This window comes from Bombina bombina, chromosome 11 (genome assembly GCF_027579735.1).
Source record: "Bombina bombina isolate aBomBom1 chromosome 11, aBomBom1.pri, whole genome shotgun sequence".
In the NCBI taxonomy this organism is placed as follows: Eukaryota; Metazoa; Chordata; class Amphibia; order Anura; family Bombinatoridae; genus Bombina; species Bombina bombina.
The window spans coordinates 72,938,934-72,961,181 of record NC_069509.1 but is presented as its reverse complement, the minus strand read 5'-3'; the positions used below and the strand labels follow the sequence as shown (position 1 = coordinate 72,961,181).

General features: G+C 36.8%; 1 protein-coding gene across 1 annotated transcript in view; it reads left to right on the top strand.

The window, feature by feature from the left end:
* The window catches only part of B9D1 (B9 domain containing 1), a 440,314-nt gene that overhangs the window by 379,717 nt on the left and 38,349 nt on the right, over nt 1-22,248 (top strand). Inside the window, exon 6 of the mRNA XM_053695026.1 lies at nt 4,407-4,474. Within this exon, the coding sequence (XP_053551001.1) occupies nt 4,407-4,474 (68 nt within the window). The remainder of the gene's footprint in view (nt 1-4,406; nt 4,475-22,248) is intronic.

Here is a 22,248-nt window from a genome sequence, read left to right as displayed (position 1 = left end):
TTGTAAAAACCCGTAATACCAGCGTTGTCTGTAGGTGAGCGGTGAGGGAAAACTGCTCGTTAGCACCGCACAGCATTACCGACAAAACTCGTAATCTAGGTGAGAGTTTGTGCTATATCTGAATATAAGTTTGTAATTGTTTAGCACGGGTTCTTTTGTTCTGGGGGACAGGGAAATCAGTGAAAAGAATAAACATAAAACAATATACACATTTGGCAAAATAAAGTTGCAATTTTCAATGCAAAATTATTCTTGTATTTGAAGGTTTATAATCATATACTTGTAGTTTACAATTTATGTTTAGTGTCCCTTTAAGTATAAAATTGTGTTTTGCTTAGATCCATGATATAAAATCATTTATGTACATTTTTTATATTTTTTAATGTTAATACTTTCAACTGTATTTTTTTTTCTTCACAAAAAGGTTTTGGGTCTGCATGCCTCATTCTGCTTCTTTGAACATTCCACTCTAATATGAATGTGTGGGAAAAAAACAACTGTATCTTCTTTCACTGGCACATTAATATGTGTTTATAAAATCTGTTTATGACGCATGAAGTGAGAAAATAACAAACTGCAAATCAGTATAAACAGCAAAAAACATTAAGGGCTGGATTACAAGTGGCTTGCTAGCATTAGTGCACATGCTATTAAAATATCTCTCTAACTTGCACTCGTATTACAAGTTAAAAATAAACGTAACCACACAAGCGCAAATGAAGACCTCCCGTAAAGGGTTAAGGCTAAATAAAAAGTTACAATATGAAAGAGAGCACCTCCCATTCAAGACGGTAAATCGTTTATTTTAAGACATTGTTAAAGTAAAACACACTTACTAGGTAAAAGTATAAAACACACTCATCACGGTCTGTAGAATATCAAGGTCCCAGAGTCTGTATAATGTTCCAGTGGGGTAAGAGATGCTGTTTGGTTTCTCCTTGGTCAATCCACCACTGTACCTCCAAAGGCTTTTAACAGGCTGTCTAGTTTGGCTTCCTATTCCTTTCCTCTGATTCATCCAGACTTTCTCAAGAGATTTAGATTAGCCACTACTACACAGATGATCCAATGCGCATATAATCCTCTAGCCCCTCCCTCTAAGGGAGGTACAAACACGCCCCTTGTGTGACACCGGCTTAGATGTCCGCTTCAGCTGTTATTCTTGATATTTTCACATAGCTTATGGGTTACTTATTAATCTGATTTTGTTACAATGCTAAAGAGATCAACCCCTTTTATTTTTTCCATAAATAAATAGAAAGTTGCACCAAATACAACATAAATGCATTAAATAAAGTGTTACACTCATATATACACTATCTAATAAAAATGAATCCTATAAATATTAAAAAAAAGTTAAAAGGTATATGACAAGGTATTTGAATGGAAAAGGCTATATTTTATATCTACATACATATTCATGGCTAAATATGTTACATAGGTGTGTGTGTATATATATATATATATATATATATATATATGTGTGTGTGTGTGTGTATTTATGTTTATATGTGTATAAACGCATATACACACATGTATGAACATATGTAAATATGTATATATACTTTGGAGCCCTTTCCACTCAAGTACCTGAAAACAATAAAAAAACATTTTTAATAAAGTTTAATATTTTATAATGTGCTTTACTGTAAAATATTTTACATTCCAATGTTCTTCACATAGAGTAAAATGTTCTATATATTATTAATTATAATACATTTCATTATTTATTCCTATCTATATATTCATACATTTTAAAGTTTGCTGTTGCTAAATCACTAGCAATTTCTGGTGATCTATAAAATTTAAAAAAACTGGGGATAACTGTGTATCAGGTTTTTTTTTTACTTCTCCACCTTTTTAATGCTCATTACAGCTTAAAGGGACACTGAACCCAAATTTTTTCCTTTCATGATTCAGATAGAGCATGACATTTTAAGCTACTTTTAAGCTACTTTCTAATTTACTCCTATTATCAATTGTTCTTCGTTCTCTTGGTATCTTTATTTTAAAAGCAGGAATGTAAATCTTAACAGCCAGCCCTTTTTAGGTTCAGCACCATGGATAGCACTTGCTTATTGAAGGCTTACATTTACCCACCAATAAGCAAGCATAACCTAGGTTCTCAACCAAAAATAGTCCGGCTCCTATGCATCACATTTCTACTTTTTAAATAAAGATAGCAAGATAATATGAGTAAATTAGAAAGTTGCTTACAATTGCATGCTCTATCTTAATCATGAAAGAAAAAAATTGGGTTTAGTGTCCCTTTTAATTACATTTGTTCCATTTTTTTTTTCTTAAAATTGCAGTCCTGACTAATTTTAAAAATGTATTTCATAGTATACATAAATGTGCCTATGTGGTGTTGTCTCAGAGAGTGGAGCGATTGGGAGCTGCCTGAACACATTTGGTGTGCCAATGGCATGAGGCATATGTGCATAGCCACCAATTGCCAGCTATTACATAGTAGTACATTGCTGCCCCTGAGCTTACCTAGGCATGATTTTAAAAAAAGGATGACTTGATTTTTATCTTCATTCTGCTGAAATATAAATTCACCAACAACATATCACCTGAACTGTCTGTAGTTTAGTGTTAAAATGAAAATGAAGGCTTTCTCTTATGCCTGTCACTATGAGCCAGATGATCTAATGTCTTCCAGTTGGGCAAAATTAGCTAAGAAGTCTTATAAGTACTATGACGTCCCTCAATGAATTTTTACAATGGCAATATATAGCCAAGAGAAGCACTCTACCAGGAATGAACAGCAGCTCAGTACATTGTTCTATGGTGAGCTACCACCTAGGAGCAGTCTCTTTTAGCCCAGTTGTGCTTTTCACAGAGGAGAATTTTCCTGAAGTACATCAGTTTGATCCTGCCTAACAAGGTCAGTCCAGCCCCGAAATACCAGACAATTCTCCTCTGAACAAGGAATATGGCAACCCCAGATGATCGTTTCAGCCTTCTTCGGCCCTCTTCAGTCAGGTGCAGCCATACTCCTCTAAGCCCATTGGGCAGGAGTCCATGCCTGGTTTCCCTCATCACCCATAGGGAGACTTCCCCAGGGTCATATTTCAAAAACATACAGAAAAGTCTCATCAGTACTATAACGTCAAAGAATTTTAGAACAGCAAATATTTACCCTGAGAGCTGTTTATCTTACTATGAAGGGTTCTAGGTATGAAGGAGAGAACCTTACATTACAATATAATGCTCAAAAAAGCACCAAACGATTTTTTGTGTGATTTCTGTTCATGCTGGTGAGGTTTTGATTATCTGGGTCGAAATCTCCCAAGGCTCTTGTTTAAAAAAATGTCACAGTAAAAGCTTTACACACTACATACCCACTAGTTGCATATGAATGAGTGAAACAGAGTTAATGGTCAAGAAAGTCATGGTAGGGACAGTAAATTCATAATTAGACATTCATGATTTAGATAGAGCATACAATTTGAAACAAATTTTAAATTTACTTCTATTATTTAATTTGCTTTCTTCTCTTGTTATCCTTTGCTGAAAGGTTTATCTAGGAAAGCTCAGGAGCAGCTGCTGATTGGTGGCTGCGTATATATGCCAATTGGCTCACCCATGTGTTCAGTTAGAAACTAGTGGTGCATTGCTGCTCCTTCAACAAAGCATACCATGAGAATGAAACAAATTAGGTAATAGAAGTAAACTAGAAAGAATATTTTATGTTCTACCTAAATCATGAAAGAAAAGTTTTGGGTTTAATTTCCCTTTAACTTTTAATGCTTGTTCTGGGACTCCGACTTTAGCTTAAATTATGTTTACTACTAGTCTCAGAGATAAGGACCTTATTGTCAAAAGTTATTACACAGCAAACTAGAAGAACACATTAAAGTGCATTTTAAATAGTCTAATAGTACGTTAGCTTTGTATATTTTTATATATTCCCTTTAAAATGATCAAGTTGGTAACAAAATTCACATTGTGTTACAGTCCAGAGAAACGCATCTTGAAAACCTGCATGAATTTACCTTATTTTCATTGTTGTGGCCTATTGGGGACAGATTAAAACTGATCAAGCAGTTAACTGTTTACAATGTTGCAGGTTCAGGGTTTTGAATCTTGCAGAATGCATTAAAGCCTCCCTGGGGCTTTCAGAAGCAAATTACAGGAAATAGTGTCAAAATATATAATGAAAAGAACATTGCAAACTTTTGTTTTTTACTATTTTTAATTTAATATTTTGTGTGGAAAATGTATCTGGAACACATATTTATTTTTTACTGAAATACTAAACTGAGTTTAAATTTATCCTTAGTTTTGTATACATTTTTAAATAAAATGTTTGAATGCAAATTCACTAAACAACGCATTTTGTATCATAGAGCGGGAAAAATAATGGCGGGAAAAATAATGTTACTTCTTTTTTATTCTAGCTGGTTCACGGGTCGGCGTCCAGAGTTTACAGACCCTAAAGTTGTGGCCCAGGGTGAAGGCAGAGAAGGTAATTCTGAGTTATGTACAAAATATATTAGGGGGCGCCCTTGAGATCACAATGTTCTTTCTAGTTACTATGTCTAAAGGGACTAACATAATGTATAGAGTTAATAGAATAAATCTATCTATTCTTAATGCCACAATAGACTATATAATCAGATTAACCAATATTATAACTGGACTATTCAAAAAGCTATCCTTATAAAAGGAACCAGAGAATATTTATAAGCACAGTTGTGGATGAACAAGTATGCATATAAAGGCACAATTGTGGTAATACAAATATCACATATACAATAAATGATAGAGTCAATGCTCTAAATGTACAGATAAAGTGTTGAGATCAATGCTATATATATGTGAATAAGATAAGCATGATATAGATGTTTAATAATAAGTCTCTGATATTAGTAGAGTGTTGATGAGGCAGCAATCTGTGATGATCCAGGAACAGTAGTCTAAAAAAACAAAAAGAGACCGATGCGCTACATGGCCCAATATTGTTTGTTCCAATAAGATCATGCTTATGTGCAAAAGAAATACACTCACATATAATAAAGCACCTCAATTAGAGCTGTAGAAGCAGTCTGGGATCTATAACAGTCACCCAGCAGACCGACCTCCTGGGATTAGTGTGAAATCTGTATAAAATAGATATGAGAGACACAGGGTGCCAATATGGACTAGTACTGTTTAGCCAAAAAGTGTATGCAATCAGAAGTATAAGTTTGCACTCACATTTGTTGTAGCATCTCCAGTGATGCTAATAGAGCAGGCTGGGGTCAATTCAGTCACCCAACAGACTTAGTTTCAAAGGCAATCAGGAAACCACAGTCCTCCAGACCAATTAAAAGGCCAGAGGTGTCCAAAGTATTCCAGATAAAAGGCAGCAAGTATTTAAAATATTAAAATGACTTTATTAAAATATTAAGATTCACAAGCGACGCGTTTCTCAGCCTATGGCTGTTTCATCAGGCTTAATAAAATAGTTCTAAAACACTTGCTATATATATACCTATCAAACAAATTAAGATAATTGACCACACTTGTTGTAGGAGTGGTTTTAGATAACTATGGATTCAATGATGACCAATCAAATTCGTTATACTCAGGCATTCCATACCTGTGTCTAAATTATAAACAAAGTATGTGAAGAAAAAATGAGTAATCATGACATTGTAAATTGATGTTATATCCCCTATACAGATATATCCTAAATGTTTGCTAATCGAGCAGCAACTTTCTAATTTACTCCATTGTACATTGATGTTAAATCCCCTATACAGATATATCCTAAATGTTTGCTAATCGATTGATTGTATAGGGGATATAACATCAATGTACAAAGTCATGATTACTCATTTTTTCTTCACATACTTTGTTTATAATTTAGACACATGTATGGAATGCCTGGGTATAACGAATTTGATTGGTCATCATTGAATCCATAGTTATCTAAAGCCACTCCTACAACAAGTGTGGTCAATTATCTTAATTTGTTTGATAGGTATATATAGCAAGGGTTTTAGAACTATTTTATTAAGCCTGATGAAGCAGCCATAGGCTGAGAAACGCGTAGCTTGTGAATCTTAATATTTTAATAAAGTCATTTTAATATTTTAAACACTTGCTGCCTTTTATCTGGAATACTTTGGACACCTCTGGCCTTTTAATTGGTCTGGAGGACTGTGGTTTCCTGATTGCCTTTGAAACTAAGTCTGTTGGGTGACTGAATTGACCCCAGCCTGCTCTATTAGCATCACTGGAGATGCTACAACAAATGTGAGTGCAAACTTATACTTCTGATTGCATACACTTTTTGGCTAAACAGTACTAGTCCATATTGGCACCCTGTGTCTCTCATATCTCCTTTATACAGATTCCACACTAATCCCAGGAGGTCGGTCTGCTGGGTGACTGTTATAGATCCCAGACTGCTTCTACAGCACTAATTGAGGTGCTTTATTATATGTGAGTGTATTTCTTTTACACATAAGCATTATCTTATTGGAACAAACAATATTGGGCCATGTGGCGCATCCGTCTCTTTTTGTTTTTTTAGACTAATTCTGAGTTATTTTTACTTTCCATAGGTTGTACAGTGATTACCACATGGCAAGTGTAAATAGCGCCAATATATCGCAACCAATTAGCAATTCATGTACCAAACAAATGTTGATATTTATCCTTTGTTTTATAACATTGTACTTTTCCTAAAGACTCTCAACTTTTTAAGGTCAAGTCTAAAAATATAATATTAATAATGTCAGTGTCTGATTCAGATTTTGTTTCTTAAAGGGATACTGAACCCAAATGTGTTCTTTACTAATTCAGATAGAGCAGCAACTTTCTAATTTACTCCTATTATACATTTTTCTTTTTTCTCTGCGTATTTTTATTTGAAAAAGCAGGAATGTACGCTTACAAGCCGGTCCATTTTTGGTTCCGCACCTGGGTAGCGCCTCCTGATGGGGGACTAAATGTAGCTACCAATCAGCAAGCACTACCCAGTGTGCTGAACCAAAAATGGGCCAGCTTGTAAGCGTACATTCCTGCATTTAAAATAAAGATACCAAGAGAACGAAGAAAAATTGATAAAAGTAGTAAATTATAAAGTTGCTTAAACTCGCATGCTCTATCTGAATCATGATAGAAAAAAAATGGGTTCAGTATCCCTTTAACCCCTTAGCGACCGAGGACATGTCAGGCACGTCCTACAAAAAAATATAGTTAAAGACCAAGGACATGCCTGACACGTCCTCGGGTAATCTGAGCGCTGGAAGCGATCGAGATAGCTTCCAGCTGCTCAAACAGTATTGCAGCGATGCCTCAATGTCTCCCTCCCTCTCCTCACTTGCGTTTTTGTGGGAGAGAGAGATTTAGTAAGTTATATTAGTTTAAAAATTGTGACACCGGAAGGTTCTTTTAAGCACCATTAACCCCTAGCTTGCCAGTAATCACTACAAATCACTGGCTTTTGTGCAGCAGCACTTTTTTGCTCTCTGCATTTTTTTAGGGGTTAATATTTTTTTTGTAATCTTTTGTGAGAGCCAAAGACTCTTTTCAGAGCCATTTAGCTAGTTTAAATCAATTTTTGTAAAAAATTGTGAGACCCAGGGGGAGTGTTCGAACAGTGATTCAGAGTGGTCGCAATTCTCCTGAGCTCCAACTGAACTTTATATAATCCGCCGATTATAGGAGTAATTTTACAGTTATACCTCAGAAATTTACTTCCTATATAATTTCATAGCTCAGCTGTGTAAAAAAAACACTGATAATCTAGATGTATTTTTGACGTTAGAGCTAGAGATCGGACGAAGAAGGCTTGCAGCGGTGGCTACCATGCATGTAGCGCACACCCTCAGTACGCCGAGGTGTTCAGCCCTAATTGAACTTTTTAGAACAACAATAACAAGGTATCCTCATCTTTATAACTGAAATTTCGGATAAAAGCACAAGAGGGGAAAAGCTGTAAACAAAAATTTATTCCACAATTTGTTATGGCCCTTGAGAGAGAAATGGAATTACAAGACCACTTTACATCATCAATAGAAAGGCTGGAAAAAATCATAGAGAAACTCATTGAAAAAGCACCGTACAATTTTCTGATAAGCAAGATCTACAGTTACAGATACAGTACACCACAGATTTGCTGGGAAAGATCCCCTGTTCCTGATGTGCAGAATGGCGCCAACCCTGCAGTGTCAGGGGCAACGAACGCAGATAATCAGAAGAACCCAGCAAAAACACAGAATAACTTCCCTTGCCACGGAAAAGCTCATCAAACCACAATGCCTACACCTGATCCGGATAGCATGATCGATGAAACAATAAAGATGGCTTACATAATAATAATATAATAATAATAATATAATAATAATAATAATAATAATAATAATAATAACTAGTATTTATATAGCGCCTTTCTCCCAGTGGGACTCAAAGCGCTTTTTCAGAGCTCGCTCTTGGAATTAACCAAATCGGCAGCTGAATAGTAATAGTTGTTATGCACTCCAACAATGGAAGAAGCTACCTGGCTAATATTGTAATCCAAGCATGGACACCAGCCAAAATCTTAAATAGGTCCCAACTGGCAGACCGGATCCCAGCACAAGTCGCACTCTCAGGGGAGCTTGGTAGGGGCTTCCAGACAGTCGCGATTACTGGGCCGCATCGCAATAAAAAGGACACACTTATTGAACATGGTGCTGTAAGCAGTGATCTTTACAACAGTCAAGCTGGCCAGAAGCTTACAACCCATGTATATATAACGAAAACTGATTCACAGGTGGTAACGTTGAATTATATTGCACGGCATATTCAGACCTCACAAAGAAACATCCTAGACTATATAAAGGCTAGGGCTAACCCACAGGGCATTTCTGGAGACTGATAACAAAGACATCCAGCTATAGCCACACACGTTGGTACATTCAAGATGTACATGTTACATTTTAAGATGTTTTAGTGGTTCTAAAATGGGGTTGTGATCAATGGGTACATACGTTTTATAACATGTCTAGCAATATTGGTAAAGAGAACTGATAAATCAGGTCCACAAATTTTAATTTGTCTTAATATGCATAAAACCCTGTGCAGATAAAGGTTCATAATCCCAAATGTTTCATTAGGGTACTGAAAGCAATGTTATTAATTCTAATAACATATTTATTGTTTGATGTGTCGCAGCAAATAAATTAGATATGATGAATTATTTTACATATAACCTCCCCCATGTGGCCTGCGGCCAGGGCCCATGACGGGTGGAATAAATAAAGTAATTGGCTAATATGAGGATCCAGGCTCTTTGCCAATCTCAAAACTGCGTAAAAATCTCACCTTTGAGATTGGAGCTATTTATCTAATGTGTTAAAACCATCTAATACGTATGAGAGAGCACTGTTAAAAATAAAACATTAACTATTACTGCCTTACTCCTACCCTACTGGAATTACTAAAGCTCCCCAATCTCATGCTTATACATCTATACTCTCCTAACAGCCAGATAGCAATATCATCATATATATATATATATATATATATATATATATATATATATATATATATATATATATATGTATATATATATATATATATAAATAATATACAGCTAGATTACAAGTTTTGCGTTATGAGTGAAAAAGCATCGTTATGCTTCATAACGCTGCTTTTTCCCTAACGCCGCTATTACGAGTCTTGTAGGTATAGGTGTACAGCACACTTTTTGACTGTCACGCAACGTCAGTACCGCACTTTTAAAAAAGTCCTTTTTCAATGAGACTCCCATAGCGCCGGTATTACGAGTTTGCCTGGAAAACCAAAAAGTGAGCGGTACACCCTATACTGACAAGATTTGTACTGCCATCTAAAGTCAGTAGTTATGAGTTTTACGTTACAACGCCGTAGCATAAAACTCATAACTAAAGTGTTACAAAGTACACTAACACCCATAAACTACCTGTTAACCCCTAAACCGAGGCTCTCCCGCATTGCAAACACTATAATAAATGTATTAACCCCTAATTTGCCGCTTCGGACATCGCCGCCAGTATTAAAATTTATTAACCCCTATTCCGCCGCTCCCCGACATCGTCGCCACTTTAATACACCTATTAACCCCTAAACCGCCGCCCTCCCGCATCGCAAACACTTTTTAAAGATTATTAACCCCTAATCTGCCGTCCGCCCACACAGCTAAATACAAACACCGCAGAAATGTAAAAATAGCCCTAGTCCCAAACGGTAAGAAAATTGAAAAGTGCTGTGGTCACTAAGGGGTTAAAATCATAGTAAGGTCAAAACTAAACTTTCATGTTTTAGACAGACTATGCAGTTGTAAACCACTTTCTAATTTACTTCTATTATCTAATTTGGTTTGTTTTCTTGGGTATCCTTTGTTGAAAATAATACCTAGGTAAGCTTAGGAGCAGCAATACACTGCTAGGAGCTAACTGCTGGCTGCACATATATGCGTTTTATCATTGGCTCACCAGATGTGTTCAGCTACCTCCCAGTAGCACATTGCTGCTTCTTCAAAAAAGGATACCACGATAATGCAGCAAATTTGATAATAGAATTAATTAGGGAAGTTGTTTATTATCTTAGGCTCTATCTGGACCACGAAAAAAACATTTTTTATTTCATGTCCCTTTAATAAAATAGTCTTCTATAAAACACCTTGTTTATTATTATGTTTTGTAAAATATTCCCAGTTATTGCTGCTGATGGAAAAAGATAGCTTCTTCTGTGTTGCCTGTGCCTCAAGCCAGTTAAGACCTAGATTACGAGTGGAGCGCAAAATTGCACTTACGAGAGTTTTTTGCAGATATTTGCACTCCACTCATAATACCAGCGCACGCAGTTGTTCGCTGGTATTATAAGTAAGGTGCAGGAGAGTGTCACTTCCATAAGCTCCAATGGGAGCTTCGTTCTGATGCCGTCATACACCGCACAGAACCTAGCGCAACAAAGGGGGTACATCGCTCAGTGATGGGCAGCAAAGTGTAAATATATATATGATTATATACTTATATATTTATGTATTATTATGTGTATATACCCATGGTAACACATAAATATATAGGTATATAAGCATATACTTATATATTTATGTATTATTATGTGTATATACCCATGGTAACACATAAATATATAGGTATGTAAGCATATACTTATATATTTATGTATTATTATGTGTATATACCCATGGTAACACATAAATATATAGGTATGTAAGCATATACTTATATATTTATGTATTATTATGTGTATATACCCATGGTAACACATAAATATATAGGTATGTAAGCATATACATATATATTTATGTATTATTATGTGTATATACACATGGTAACACATAAATATATAGGTATGTAAGCATATACATATATATTTATGTATTATTATGTGTATATACACATGGTAACACATAAATATATAGGTATGTAAGCATATACATATATATTTATGTATTATTATGTGTATATACACATGGTAACACATAAATATATAGGTATGTAAGCATATACATATATATTTATGTATTATTATGTGTATATACACATGGTAACACATAAATATATAGGTATGTAAGCATATACATATATATTTATGTATTATTATGTGTATATACACATGGTAACACATAAATATATAGGTATGTAAGCATATACATATATATTTATGTATTATTATGTGTATATACACATGGTAACACATAAATATATAGGTATGTAAGCATATACATATATATTTATGTATTATTATGTGTATATACACATGGTAACACATAAATATATAGGTATGTAAGCATATACATATATATTTATGTATTATTATGTGTATATACACATGGTAACACATAAATATATAGGTATGTAAGCATATACATATATATTTATGTATTATTATGTGTATATACACATGGTAACACATAAATATATAGGTATGTAAGCATATACATATATATTTTGAGTATTAACACAGTCCCCAAAGATTGCAATGTAAAGGCACTTTTCATGGCTGAGATTTTTTTTGAGTAAAGTGTCCCTTTAATTGCAGAGTGAAGGACTTGCAGCTGTTGCTTTAAAACATAAACCCTTGCATATGAGAAAAACACAACCTAGCTCTTCAGCACTAAAGAGATTCATATCCAAGAAAACAGAAAGATCAATAGAGAAAGATTAAGCATATTTACAATCAATATAGTGTAAATTGTGTCAAATATGACTGTAATTATAGTAATCAATATACACATCAGATACACTTTGTATAAAATATATATCCTGAATCCCAATAGGAGAATTAACCACTATTCACTTGCATACTTATCCCATAACTGTTCTGCTGGATAGTGGGCCCATGTAACAGCATTGCAGTACTTAGTAAAACTGCATGTTAAATAGTATTAGATGTCAATCGTTTAAATCAGGGGTATCAAAATCAATGTATCTGGGGGCACTGGCCAAGTGTTCTTCTCCAATGGGGGGGGGGGCACTTAAACTGAGTAAGTGCTCTGGAGCTGGATATACTAAGAACTGCAAGTGACATTTACCCAATTAGTAGTGCATTGTGGGAGCTGTAGCTAGGGTTGCCACCTCAGCCATGTTTTCCTGGTCACTTGTGAGTTACACATGCTGCAGGGTGTGCAGGGAGGAACATGTATTGTGTTTATGGACAGCACTATTCATATTCCTCCCTGCACACCCTGCAGCATGTGTAACTTATAAGTGTTCTGTATTTTAAGGGACGGGTGGCAATAGGGTGACCACGTGTCCCGTATTGCCTGGGACAGTCCCGCATTTTAATGGTCTGTCCCGGGTCCCGGGTACCTTCATTCAGTGTCCCGGAATGAAATAAAAAACTGAAAACCAGCACTGACAGCAGTGAAAGCCAGCACTGGCGTCAGACGGATTGAAGTCTCAGGACTCTAGAGCGGCTTGTTGCTGACTTCCCGCAGCGCAGATCGGGAGACTCATAGAGTCTAGAAGACATCGTCCCAGGGGGCAGGGGCAGGCTCAGGGCCAAACTCCAGACAAGAGGCGCCACCAGTTATGAGGGAGGGAAGTGGGGATATGTATGTTATTTTTCGTATATATATCCCCGCCCCCTCTGGTGCCTTCCTACAGTGCCTACAGTACTAGTGTGTGTGTGTGTACTGCGCTGTGTACGTGGGTGGTGGAGTGCCTGCCCTAGTTGAACTGGAGCCGAGGAGTCAGAGTGTGTCAGTCTGATAGGCGAAGAGATAAGGATGGGCAATGGGAAAGGAGCAGGAAGATGGTCGCCATTCAGTATGTACAGTACACATGGGGAATGGGGATAAATTGCATGTATTACAGTTGCTTGTTTAATATAAAAAATTTTTTGGGGGGGTGCTGCGGGGGGGGGGGGAGTTTGGTGCTGCGGGGGGGGGGTGCTGCGGGGGGGGGGGGGCGTCCCTGAATGGCAGTTTAGATATGTGGTCACCCTAGGTGGCAACCCTAGCTGTAGCCCACATTAGACACACACAGTATATTTATCTTGTGAGTGCCAGGTGAAGTGATCATTCTGAAACTGTATAACAACGTAAAAAGAACATTTTTAGGTTTCATATCCTTTTAAACCAGTGGTGTCAAAGTATCAGCCCTAGGACCATATGCGGCCCTCAAAATAGTTTCATCTGCCCCCCCCACCACCCCCAGTTTAATAGGTAGACCATTCCGTTTTTAGGGTTCTAAGAGGTGTAAGTAGTTGCTATTCTATATAGACACAAGATAAATATAAAGACAATGTGTAGACTCCCACCATGTACTGATTGGATAATTGTTACTTTTCTGATTCAGACAAATACAATTTTTAAAAAGTTTCCAAATTACTTCTATTGTCAAATTTGCTTAGTTCCCATGATATTACGATAGATTTAGGTTAAAACATACACTAACGCGTCAGGGGGGTTGTGTGGGATAATGGGGTCCCGCAATTAGTGTATGTTTTAACCTAAATCTATCGTAGCTATAATACCATTATCGTAACTGACTTATTGATTAACGGCTCAGCCGTACAAGAGGTGAAGAGTGCTCCACTTGCACTATAGTGGGGATTATTGTGTGAATATAGAGGCACAGTACAAAGCTATAACTTATTAGCGGGGACAAGCTTGTGAATATAGAGGCACAGTACAAAGCTATAACTTATTAGCGGGGACAAGCTTGTGAATATAGAGGCACAGTACAAAGCTATAACTTATTAGCGGGGACAAGCTTGTGAATATAGGGGCACGATAAGCAGCTATAACTTATTAACAAACCAACGATAAGCTTAATGGAAGCACGGAGCACTGTTTATATATAGTGGGGTAAATGACAGAATCTACTTTAGAAGTACACATTTATCAGTCTAACCCAATATTTAAACGGACACTGTGTGACTGTGTATTCTAGTAACTGGTTAATTTAATTACGCAAAGGAGCTAACACAGCTCAAAGCATTGAACAAGGTTACTAGATGACGTATAAAAGCAGATATTTTAAAAAAACCACATAGATGAAGGATGGTGTGTGCATGAAGTGAATGTTTGATACAAGTAACAACGCTGGCTACAAACATATAAGAAACGCATGATTGACAGTAATAACAGAGAGAAGTGGATAGTAGTTATACGGTGAAATAAAGATTAGCAATTTAAAGAGACTGGGCAATAGTCGTACATAGTTAACAAAAGGCTAAGATAGCACATAACAGTATGACATTTGAATAAATTTTATGTACTAATATTCTCCAGTCGTAACCTAGTAATCCAAGCAGCTAAAGTAAGAAAATTGGGGTATGAGACCACAATATTTGGTATAAAACAGAGAAAGTGATACACTGATTTAATAAAGCAATATATGCTGGTATATATCGAAACAATCTGAGTGAAGTAGTACGCACCAACAGAACATACTGCTCTATAACAGTCTATATATATTGAGACAACTAAAGTGGAACAGTGTGCACTAACAGAATATACTTTTCTATATAAATTATATAGCACAACAGTGATAGTAACTATTTATACAGATGCTATAATCATAGAAATAGATAATAAATATGCACATCCACTGAATCAATACAACTAATGTGAACCAAACATCTAAATTAGAGGAGGGTGCAAAACTACAATAATAACAACAAAAGTACAAACCATATATTGGATCAACAAAAGAATACGTATATTCAAACAACGATAAACAATAGTGACACATAGGTTGTCACAAGCCTTAATCATAAACAGGCGTATAGCCATACATAGACCACAAGACGGATTCATAGCCTATCCACAACAATATTATTACCGTATCCTGCCAGAATTTAACTGTCTCACTCCATAACTACAGTTAATAAGGAGTTACAGGTTGTTACATAATGGTAGAAATTTATGAACTCCATATTTAACAAACTAACTGAGAATTCATGTACAACAGTTCTAATCAGCACACACCATAAACTCAATTGGTAGCTGTATTACCCTTCGATTCAACTGGGAGAACCAGAATTGGATCACCAGAACTACAGTGTGACAGCTAATAAATCAATAATAGTGCATTATAATCACACTACAACCTCGATACGAGCCAACCGAAAACAAATGGTATTAATAACTTAGTGAGAACTGATAATACATTAATAAGTATCAGGCCAAATTAATTATAACAGATCTCACATATTTGACTAGCTATTCACGATAGAGCAAAATTTTAAATGTTTTGTGTTCACCCATTTTTTTAATCAAGAAAATAAAAGTTATATTTTAAATTGCCCTGTCTCTACTAATATAGTCTGGGCACAGAGTGCTACCCAAGCATTTTTCTTTCAGGGATTCTATGTCCCAAATGGTTTGTGAATGTTCAAATAACTAATGCTAGCACCACTTTTCACAATACAAATGTATAATGATACTAACTCAATAAGTATCTATAAAAACTAAGATAAGTGAGAAGTTTGCCTCAATAGTGCCCTTGTTATTTTGTGTGGGGAATACCTAGGTAAGTGCCTGGAGGTGCTGCCATATAGTGCTCCTGCAAATTGCTGCCATTTAGTGCTCCAGAAATGGGCCAGCTCCTAAGCTGACAACAACTGCTTTTCAACAAAAGATACAAAAAAAATTGATAATAAAAGTAAATTAGAAAGTTGTTTAAAATCGCATGCTCTATCTGAACCATGAAAGAAAAATGTTGGGTTTCATATCCCTTTAAGTATACTCTCATAGTCACAAAATAAGCTGATTTATTAATATAGTGCGCGGTATTTATAGACTACAATGAGCATTAAAGTCAATATACGCACCAATTAGAACTAGAGTAGTCTTTTATTTTATTTTACTCTATTTCTGTAATTTTTTTGTTACTATTCATTTATCATTTTTGACACTGTATTATTTTAATTGTTAAAGGGACAGTACATTCAAAACTAAACTTTCATGATTCGAATAGATCATACAATAATATCAAATGTACTATGTTCTCTTGGTATCCTTTGTTGAAAAGTTTACCTAGGTAGGCTTTGGAGCAGCAAATGCATTACTGGTAGCTAGCTGCTGATTGGTGGCTGCACATATATGACTCTTGTCATTGACTCACCTGATGTGTTCAGCTTGCTCCCAGTCCAACAAAGGATACCAAGAGAAGAAGCAAATTTGATAACAGAAGTAAATTGGAAAGTTGTTTAAGATTGCATGCTCTTTCTAAATCACAAAAGAAACATTTTTGGTTTTATATCCCTTTAACCTAGATGACTATGGGCTTAACCCTTTCAAAAGGGTTAAACACATAGGTAAAGTATTGCTTGGAAGCTGCGAGCCATACAGTTCCAGTGCAGGAAAGGGCTGCTGATTGGTTCACTTGATGTGTCATTGGTTTACTTGATGTGCTCAGCTAGCTCCCAGTAGTTAATTGCTTCCCCTTCAACAAAGGATACCAAGAGAATGAAGCAAACTAGTGAATTGGAAAGTCATTTAAAAACTGTATACTCTTTCCGAATCCTGACAAAAAATGTTGCGTAGTAGTATCCTTATGCCCAAAATATTAGATTATTTTAATAGGTCTTCTAAAAAGTATTGCTTTCCTTTACATATGTCTTAGAACACATTTTCAGGGTTTGCTGACATTAAGGACCCAATGCACAAAGCCGTGGGCAGACATAGTTTGTGACTTTGGAACCTGTCCACCAGGCTTCACTCGGCATTGGCAGCGTGCACTGTATGCCCGTCAAAAATGCATCAGAAATCAGATCTTATACAATATGCTTAGACAAATATATAAGAAACTTTAACAATAGTAAAACAGGCAACAAATATACAGAGTACAGATATTGTGAAATAATTATTTGCATCTCTAATACAGCTATGAATGTTACCGCACTTGTTTAAAGTACTCATAGAAAATCCTGTATTTGTTCATTCTATTGTGTAAAGAGCAGATTAAAATATGTGATAATTATAAACTTATGAGACAGAAGAGCTGTCAAGGTCACCTTAGTAAATGACTAAGTGTCTGCTTATTTGACATTACATGATAGGTTTGAAAGCTTCATTAATTTCTGTAATTTATCATCGCATTGAAACTATAACAAAATAACAATTCTCTTTTCTTTAACCTAATCAGGGGTCTTCTATCCCTCACTCTTGACATACCGAAGCAAAGCGTTGTAAATTAAATGAATTACTTTTTATTTTTTATATTTTAATTTTTCAAGATTGAAGATAAGGTTTATAGATTTAAATCAAAATATTAGAATCATTTCCTTGTGATGAAAATTCATACTTAGGCTTTGGTCTTAAAGGGACACTCAATCAAAATTAAACTTTCATTATTCAGATAGAGCATGCCATTTTAAACAACTTTCCAATTTACTTCAATTAACTAAATGTGCACAGTCTTTTTATATTCAAACTTTTTGAGTCACCAGCTCCTACTGAGCATGTGCAAGAATAAGTGTGTATGCATTTGTGAATGGCTGATGACTGTCACATGGTACGTGTATGCATTTGTGATTGGCTGATGGCTGTCACATGGTACAGGGGGAGTGGAAAAATACATAACTTAAAATTGTCAGAAAAAAATCTACTACTCATTTGAAGTTCAGACTAAGTGCTATTGCATTGTCTTGTTATCTTGCATTTGTTAATTATGCAAATCTATTGTGCTGACTGGTCCTTTAAATGATGGCTAATTAATTCAATTTTTAAAAAGGAACAGTCTACTCCAGAATATTTATTGTTTTAACCCTTTGAGTGCTAATGACGGCTCTGAGCCGTTGCAGTTTCCCACTCTGGTGCTAACGACAGCTCAGAGCCGTCGCTAGCACTCTCCCACCTTGAGGGAGATCTGGGGGCTCTCACCCGCTCCTACCCTGGCGATCAGGCCTGCATAGTGACAGGCATCGCCGGGGCTTCATGTTATGCGCGGGGACGTCACGCACAATGACATGATGACATCACTGCGCAACTTTATTTATTCTTAACAATGTTAAGTATAGGAGCAGGAGCATGCTGCTTAGAAGCCTGTATCTCAGGCATCTAAGCAGCTACAGACCCTTAAAAAAACCCTTAAAGGGACATAATACTCATATGCTTAATCACTTGAAACTGATGCAGTATAACTGTAAAAAGCTTACAGGAAAATATCACCTGAGCATCTCTATGTAAAAAAGGAAGATATTTTACCTCTCAATTTCCTCAGCTCAGCAGAGTAAGTTCTGTGTAAAAAAATATACTCAGCTGCTGCCCAGCTGCAGGTAAAAAAAATAATAATAATGAAGAAATGAACAGCAGGCAATAAGCATCAGCAGTGCTAAGGTCATGAACTCTTTTACTGTGATTTCATGAGATTTGACTTAACTCTCATGAGATTTCATTGTAAACTTCCTTACTCTGAATAGGGAAATAACATGAGAGTGCACGAGGCTCAATCCTTCGGCTGTCCCGGAACAGACATACTGATTTGTTGCTTAGAAATCCTTTACAATGGGATGTGGCTACTGAGGAACTTTTGATGTAAAATATCTTTCTTTTTTACATAGAGATGTTCAGGGGATATTTTCTAGTCAGCTTTTTACAGCTATGCTGCATCACTTTCAAGTGTTTAAACATTTGTGTATTATGGCCCTTTAAAAAAGCTTCGCACTCAAAGGGTTAAAAAATAGATAGACCCTTTATTACCCAGTTTTGCATAACAATATGGTTATATTAATATACTTTTTACCACTGTAATTATCTTGTATCTAAGCCTCTGCAGAATGCCCTCTTATCTTAGTGCTTTTGACAGACTAGCATTTTAAATAACTCCACGGGAGTGAGCACAATGTTATCTATATGTCACACATGAACTAGCCCAGTCTAGCTGTGAAAAATTGCTCTGAGATAAGAGGCAGTTTTTAACAGTTTAGAAATCAGTTTGAGCCTACCTAGGTTTAGCTTTCAAAAAAGAATACGAAGAGAAAAAAGCAAATTTGATGATAAAAGTAAATTGGAAAGTTGCTTAAAATTGCATGCCCTATCTAAATCATTTAAGTTTATTTTTGACTAGACTGTCCCTTTAACAATGATTTCCTAATGTGTTTGAATGATTTGGTTGTTTTTTTACTTAAAGGGACACAAACGTGCATAAAAAATGCTCTAATAAATTACAGCGTTGCACTACTGCAACCAAGCGGGACAGATCTGATTAACCAATGGCAAGAGGCATATGTGTGCATAACTCCCAACCGTACTGCATCCATGCCACAGGTTGTAAAGTCTAGTCCACTACCCTCCAACAGCCTTACCTGAGCCATGCATATGGATACCCTGACATCACCACAGATCTACCAGGCACTCCCACATCCGCCTGCAACCCCAACCTCCTGATTGGTCCCTGGCTTTTATCCCATCCTCCCAACACAGCCGTGCCCACAAAATGCCAATGCCCAAAAGCTCTTTAACCTCCCACATCACAAAAATTCTACAGGAGCTATATGTGTGTAGCTACCAATCCCTGCAAGCTCCCAGTAGTGCATTGCTGCTCCTGAGCATATCTAGGTATGCTGTTCAACAAAGGATATTGATGCAAAAATAAGTACTTTTGGTAATATAAGTAATTAGACTAGTCTCCTAAATATGCAGGCTCTGTCTGAACCATGAAGTTGAAGTTTGACTTTCATGTTCAGGGACAGACTGGGACCAAACATAGGCCCATGCATTGTAAGGCAGAGCAGCCTACTCCCCTCCCCCTTTTGTTATTTAACCATACCACAAAACTGACGTATAAGGTTTGTTTTAGAAAGACATTAGAAGTTTGTAACACCCGTCTGTCACTGTATTTTGTAAATTGATTGTCAATAAATAGTAAAAAAAAAAAGTGGGGGCGGAGCTAAATACCGTAGCGACAAGATGTATATTCTGATAGCTCCTGCTCTTGCATAGCTCTTTTTTTGAAGATTAACCCTAAAATCTTATAGATTCTGGAACAAACTTAATGGAAACCCGCTGGGAACTGTTATCTAACAAGGCCATGGAGTGGTTTTGAGCCTCTGCTGGGAAACATGGATACTTAAGCTCTTTCACCAAAGCCACGAGGTAGCTTCTAAGCATTCATGATGCCTAAGACAGAAAAACTTATTAAGACTTCTAAAAGAAAAAACATAAATTATGCTTACCTGATAATTTTATTTCCATCGTGGGGAGGAGAGTCCACGGCTTCATTCATTACTTTTGGGAATTAAGAACCTGGCCACCAGGAGGAGGCAAAGACACCCCAGCCAAAGGCTTAAATACCTCCCCCACTCCCCTCATCCCCCCAGTCATTATGCAGAGGGAACAAGGAATAATAGGAGAAATATCAGGGTATAAATGGTATCAGAAGAATAAAAATAAAATTTAGGTCCGCCCACCGGAGTTACGGGCGGGAGCCGTGGACTCTCCTCCCCACGATGGAAATAAAATTATCAGGTAAGCAAAATTTGTTTTCCATCTAAAGGTGAGGAGAGTCCACGACTTCATTCATTACTTTTTGGAAACATATACCCAAACTTAGAAGACACTGAATGAAACCGGGAGAGTAAAAGGCGGACCCTAATCTGTGGGCACCACAGCCTGTAAAACCTTTCTCCCAAAAGCAGCTACCACAGAAGCAAAAATGTCAACTTTGTAAAACTTTGTAAAAGTGTATAAGGAGGACCAGGTAGCTGCCTTACAAATCTGCTCCATAGAGGCCTTATTCTTGAAGGCCCAAGACGAAGCCACAGCTCTAGTTAAATGAGCCGTGATTCTCTGAGGAGGCTTATGTCCCGCTGTCTCATAGGCCAAGTGAATCAAGCTCCTCAACCATAAAGGCAAAGAAGTAGAAGAGGCCCTCTGCCCCTTGCGCTTCCGGGAATACACCACAAAAAGAGATGTAGACTGTCTAATATCCTTTGTAGCCTGAAGATAGAACTTTAAGGCACAAACCACATCCAGATTATGAAGTAACCTGTCCTTAGAAGAAGAAGGGTTAGGACACAAAGAAGGAACAATTATTTCCTGATTGATGTTATGGTTTGACACCACCTTGGGAAGAAACCCCAACCTGGTGCGAAGGACAGCCTTGTCCGCATGAAAAACCAGGTAAGGAGGCTCGAATTGCAAGGCAGCGAGCTCAGATACTCTTTGTGCCGATGCAATAGCCAACAGGAAGAGAACCTTCCAGGACAGAATCTTAATATCAATGGAATGCATAGGCTCAAACGGAACCCTCTGCAATACCTTAAGTACCAAATTTAAGCTCCATCGGGGAGCAGACTGCCTAAAGACAGGCCTGATTCTAGACAGAGTCTGAACAAAAGATTGAATGTCAGGAAGCTCAGCGAGTCTCCTGTGCAACAAGACTTATAATATCAAAATCTGTCCATTTAAGGAACTAGCGGCAAGACCCTTCTCCAAACTCTCCTGGAGAAAGGACAGAATCCTGGATACCTTCACCTTGTGGCAAGGATATCCATGCTTCTCACACTAGGACAAGTAAGTCCTCCACACCTTATGGTAGATGCAACGAGTGACTGGCTTCCTTGCCTGAACTAGAGTGTCAATCACACTTTCAGAAAATCCTCTCTTGGCTTAGACTAAGGATTCAATCTCCATGCAGTCAGCCTCAGAGAAACAAGATTTTGATGTTGAAAGGGACCCTAATCCAGCAGATCCCTGCGGCAGGGTAACCTCCATGGAGGAGATGATGACATCCCCACCAGATCCGCAAAACACGTCCTCCAAGCTCGCTCCTGTTTGATGCGTGCCACTACACCAGGTAGAAG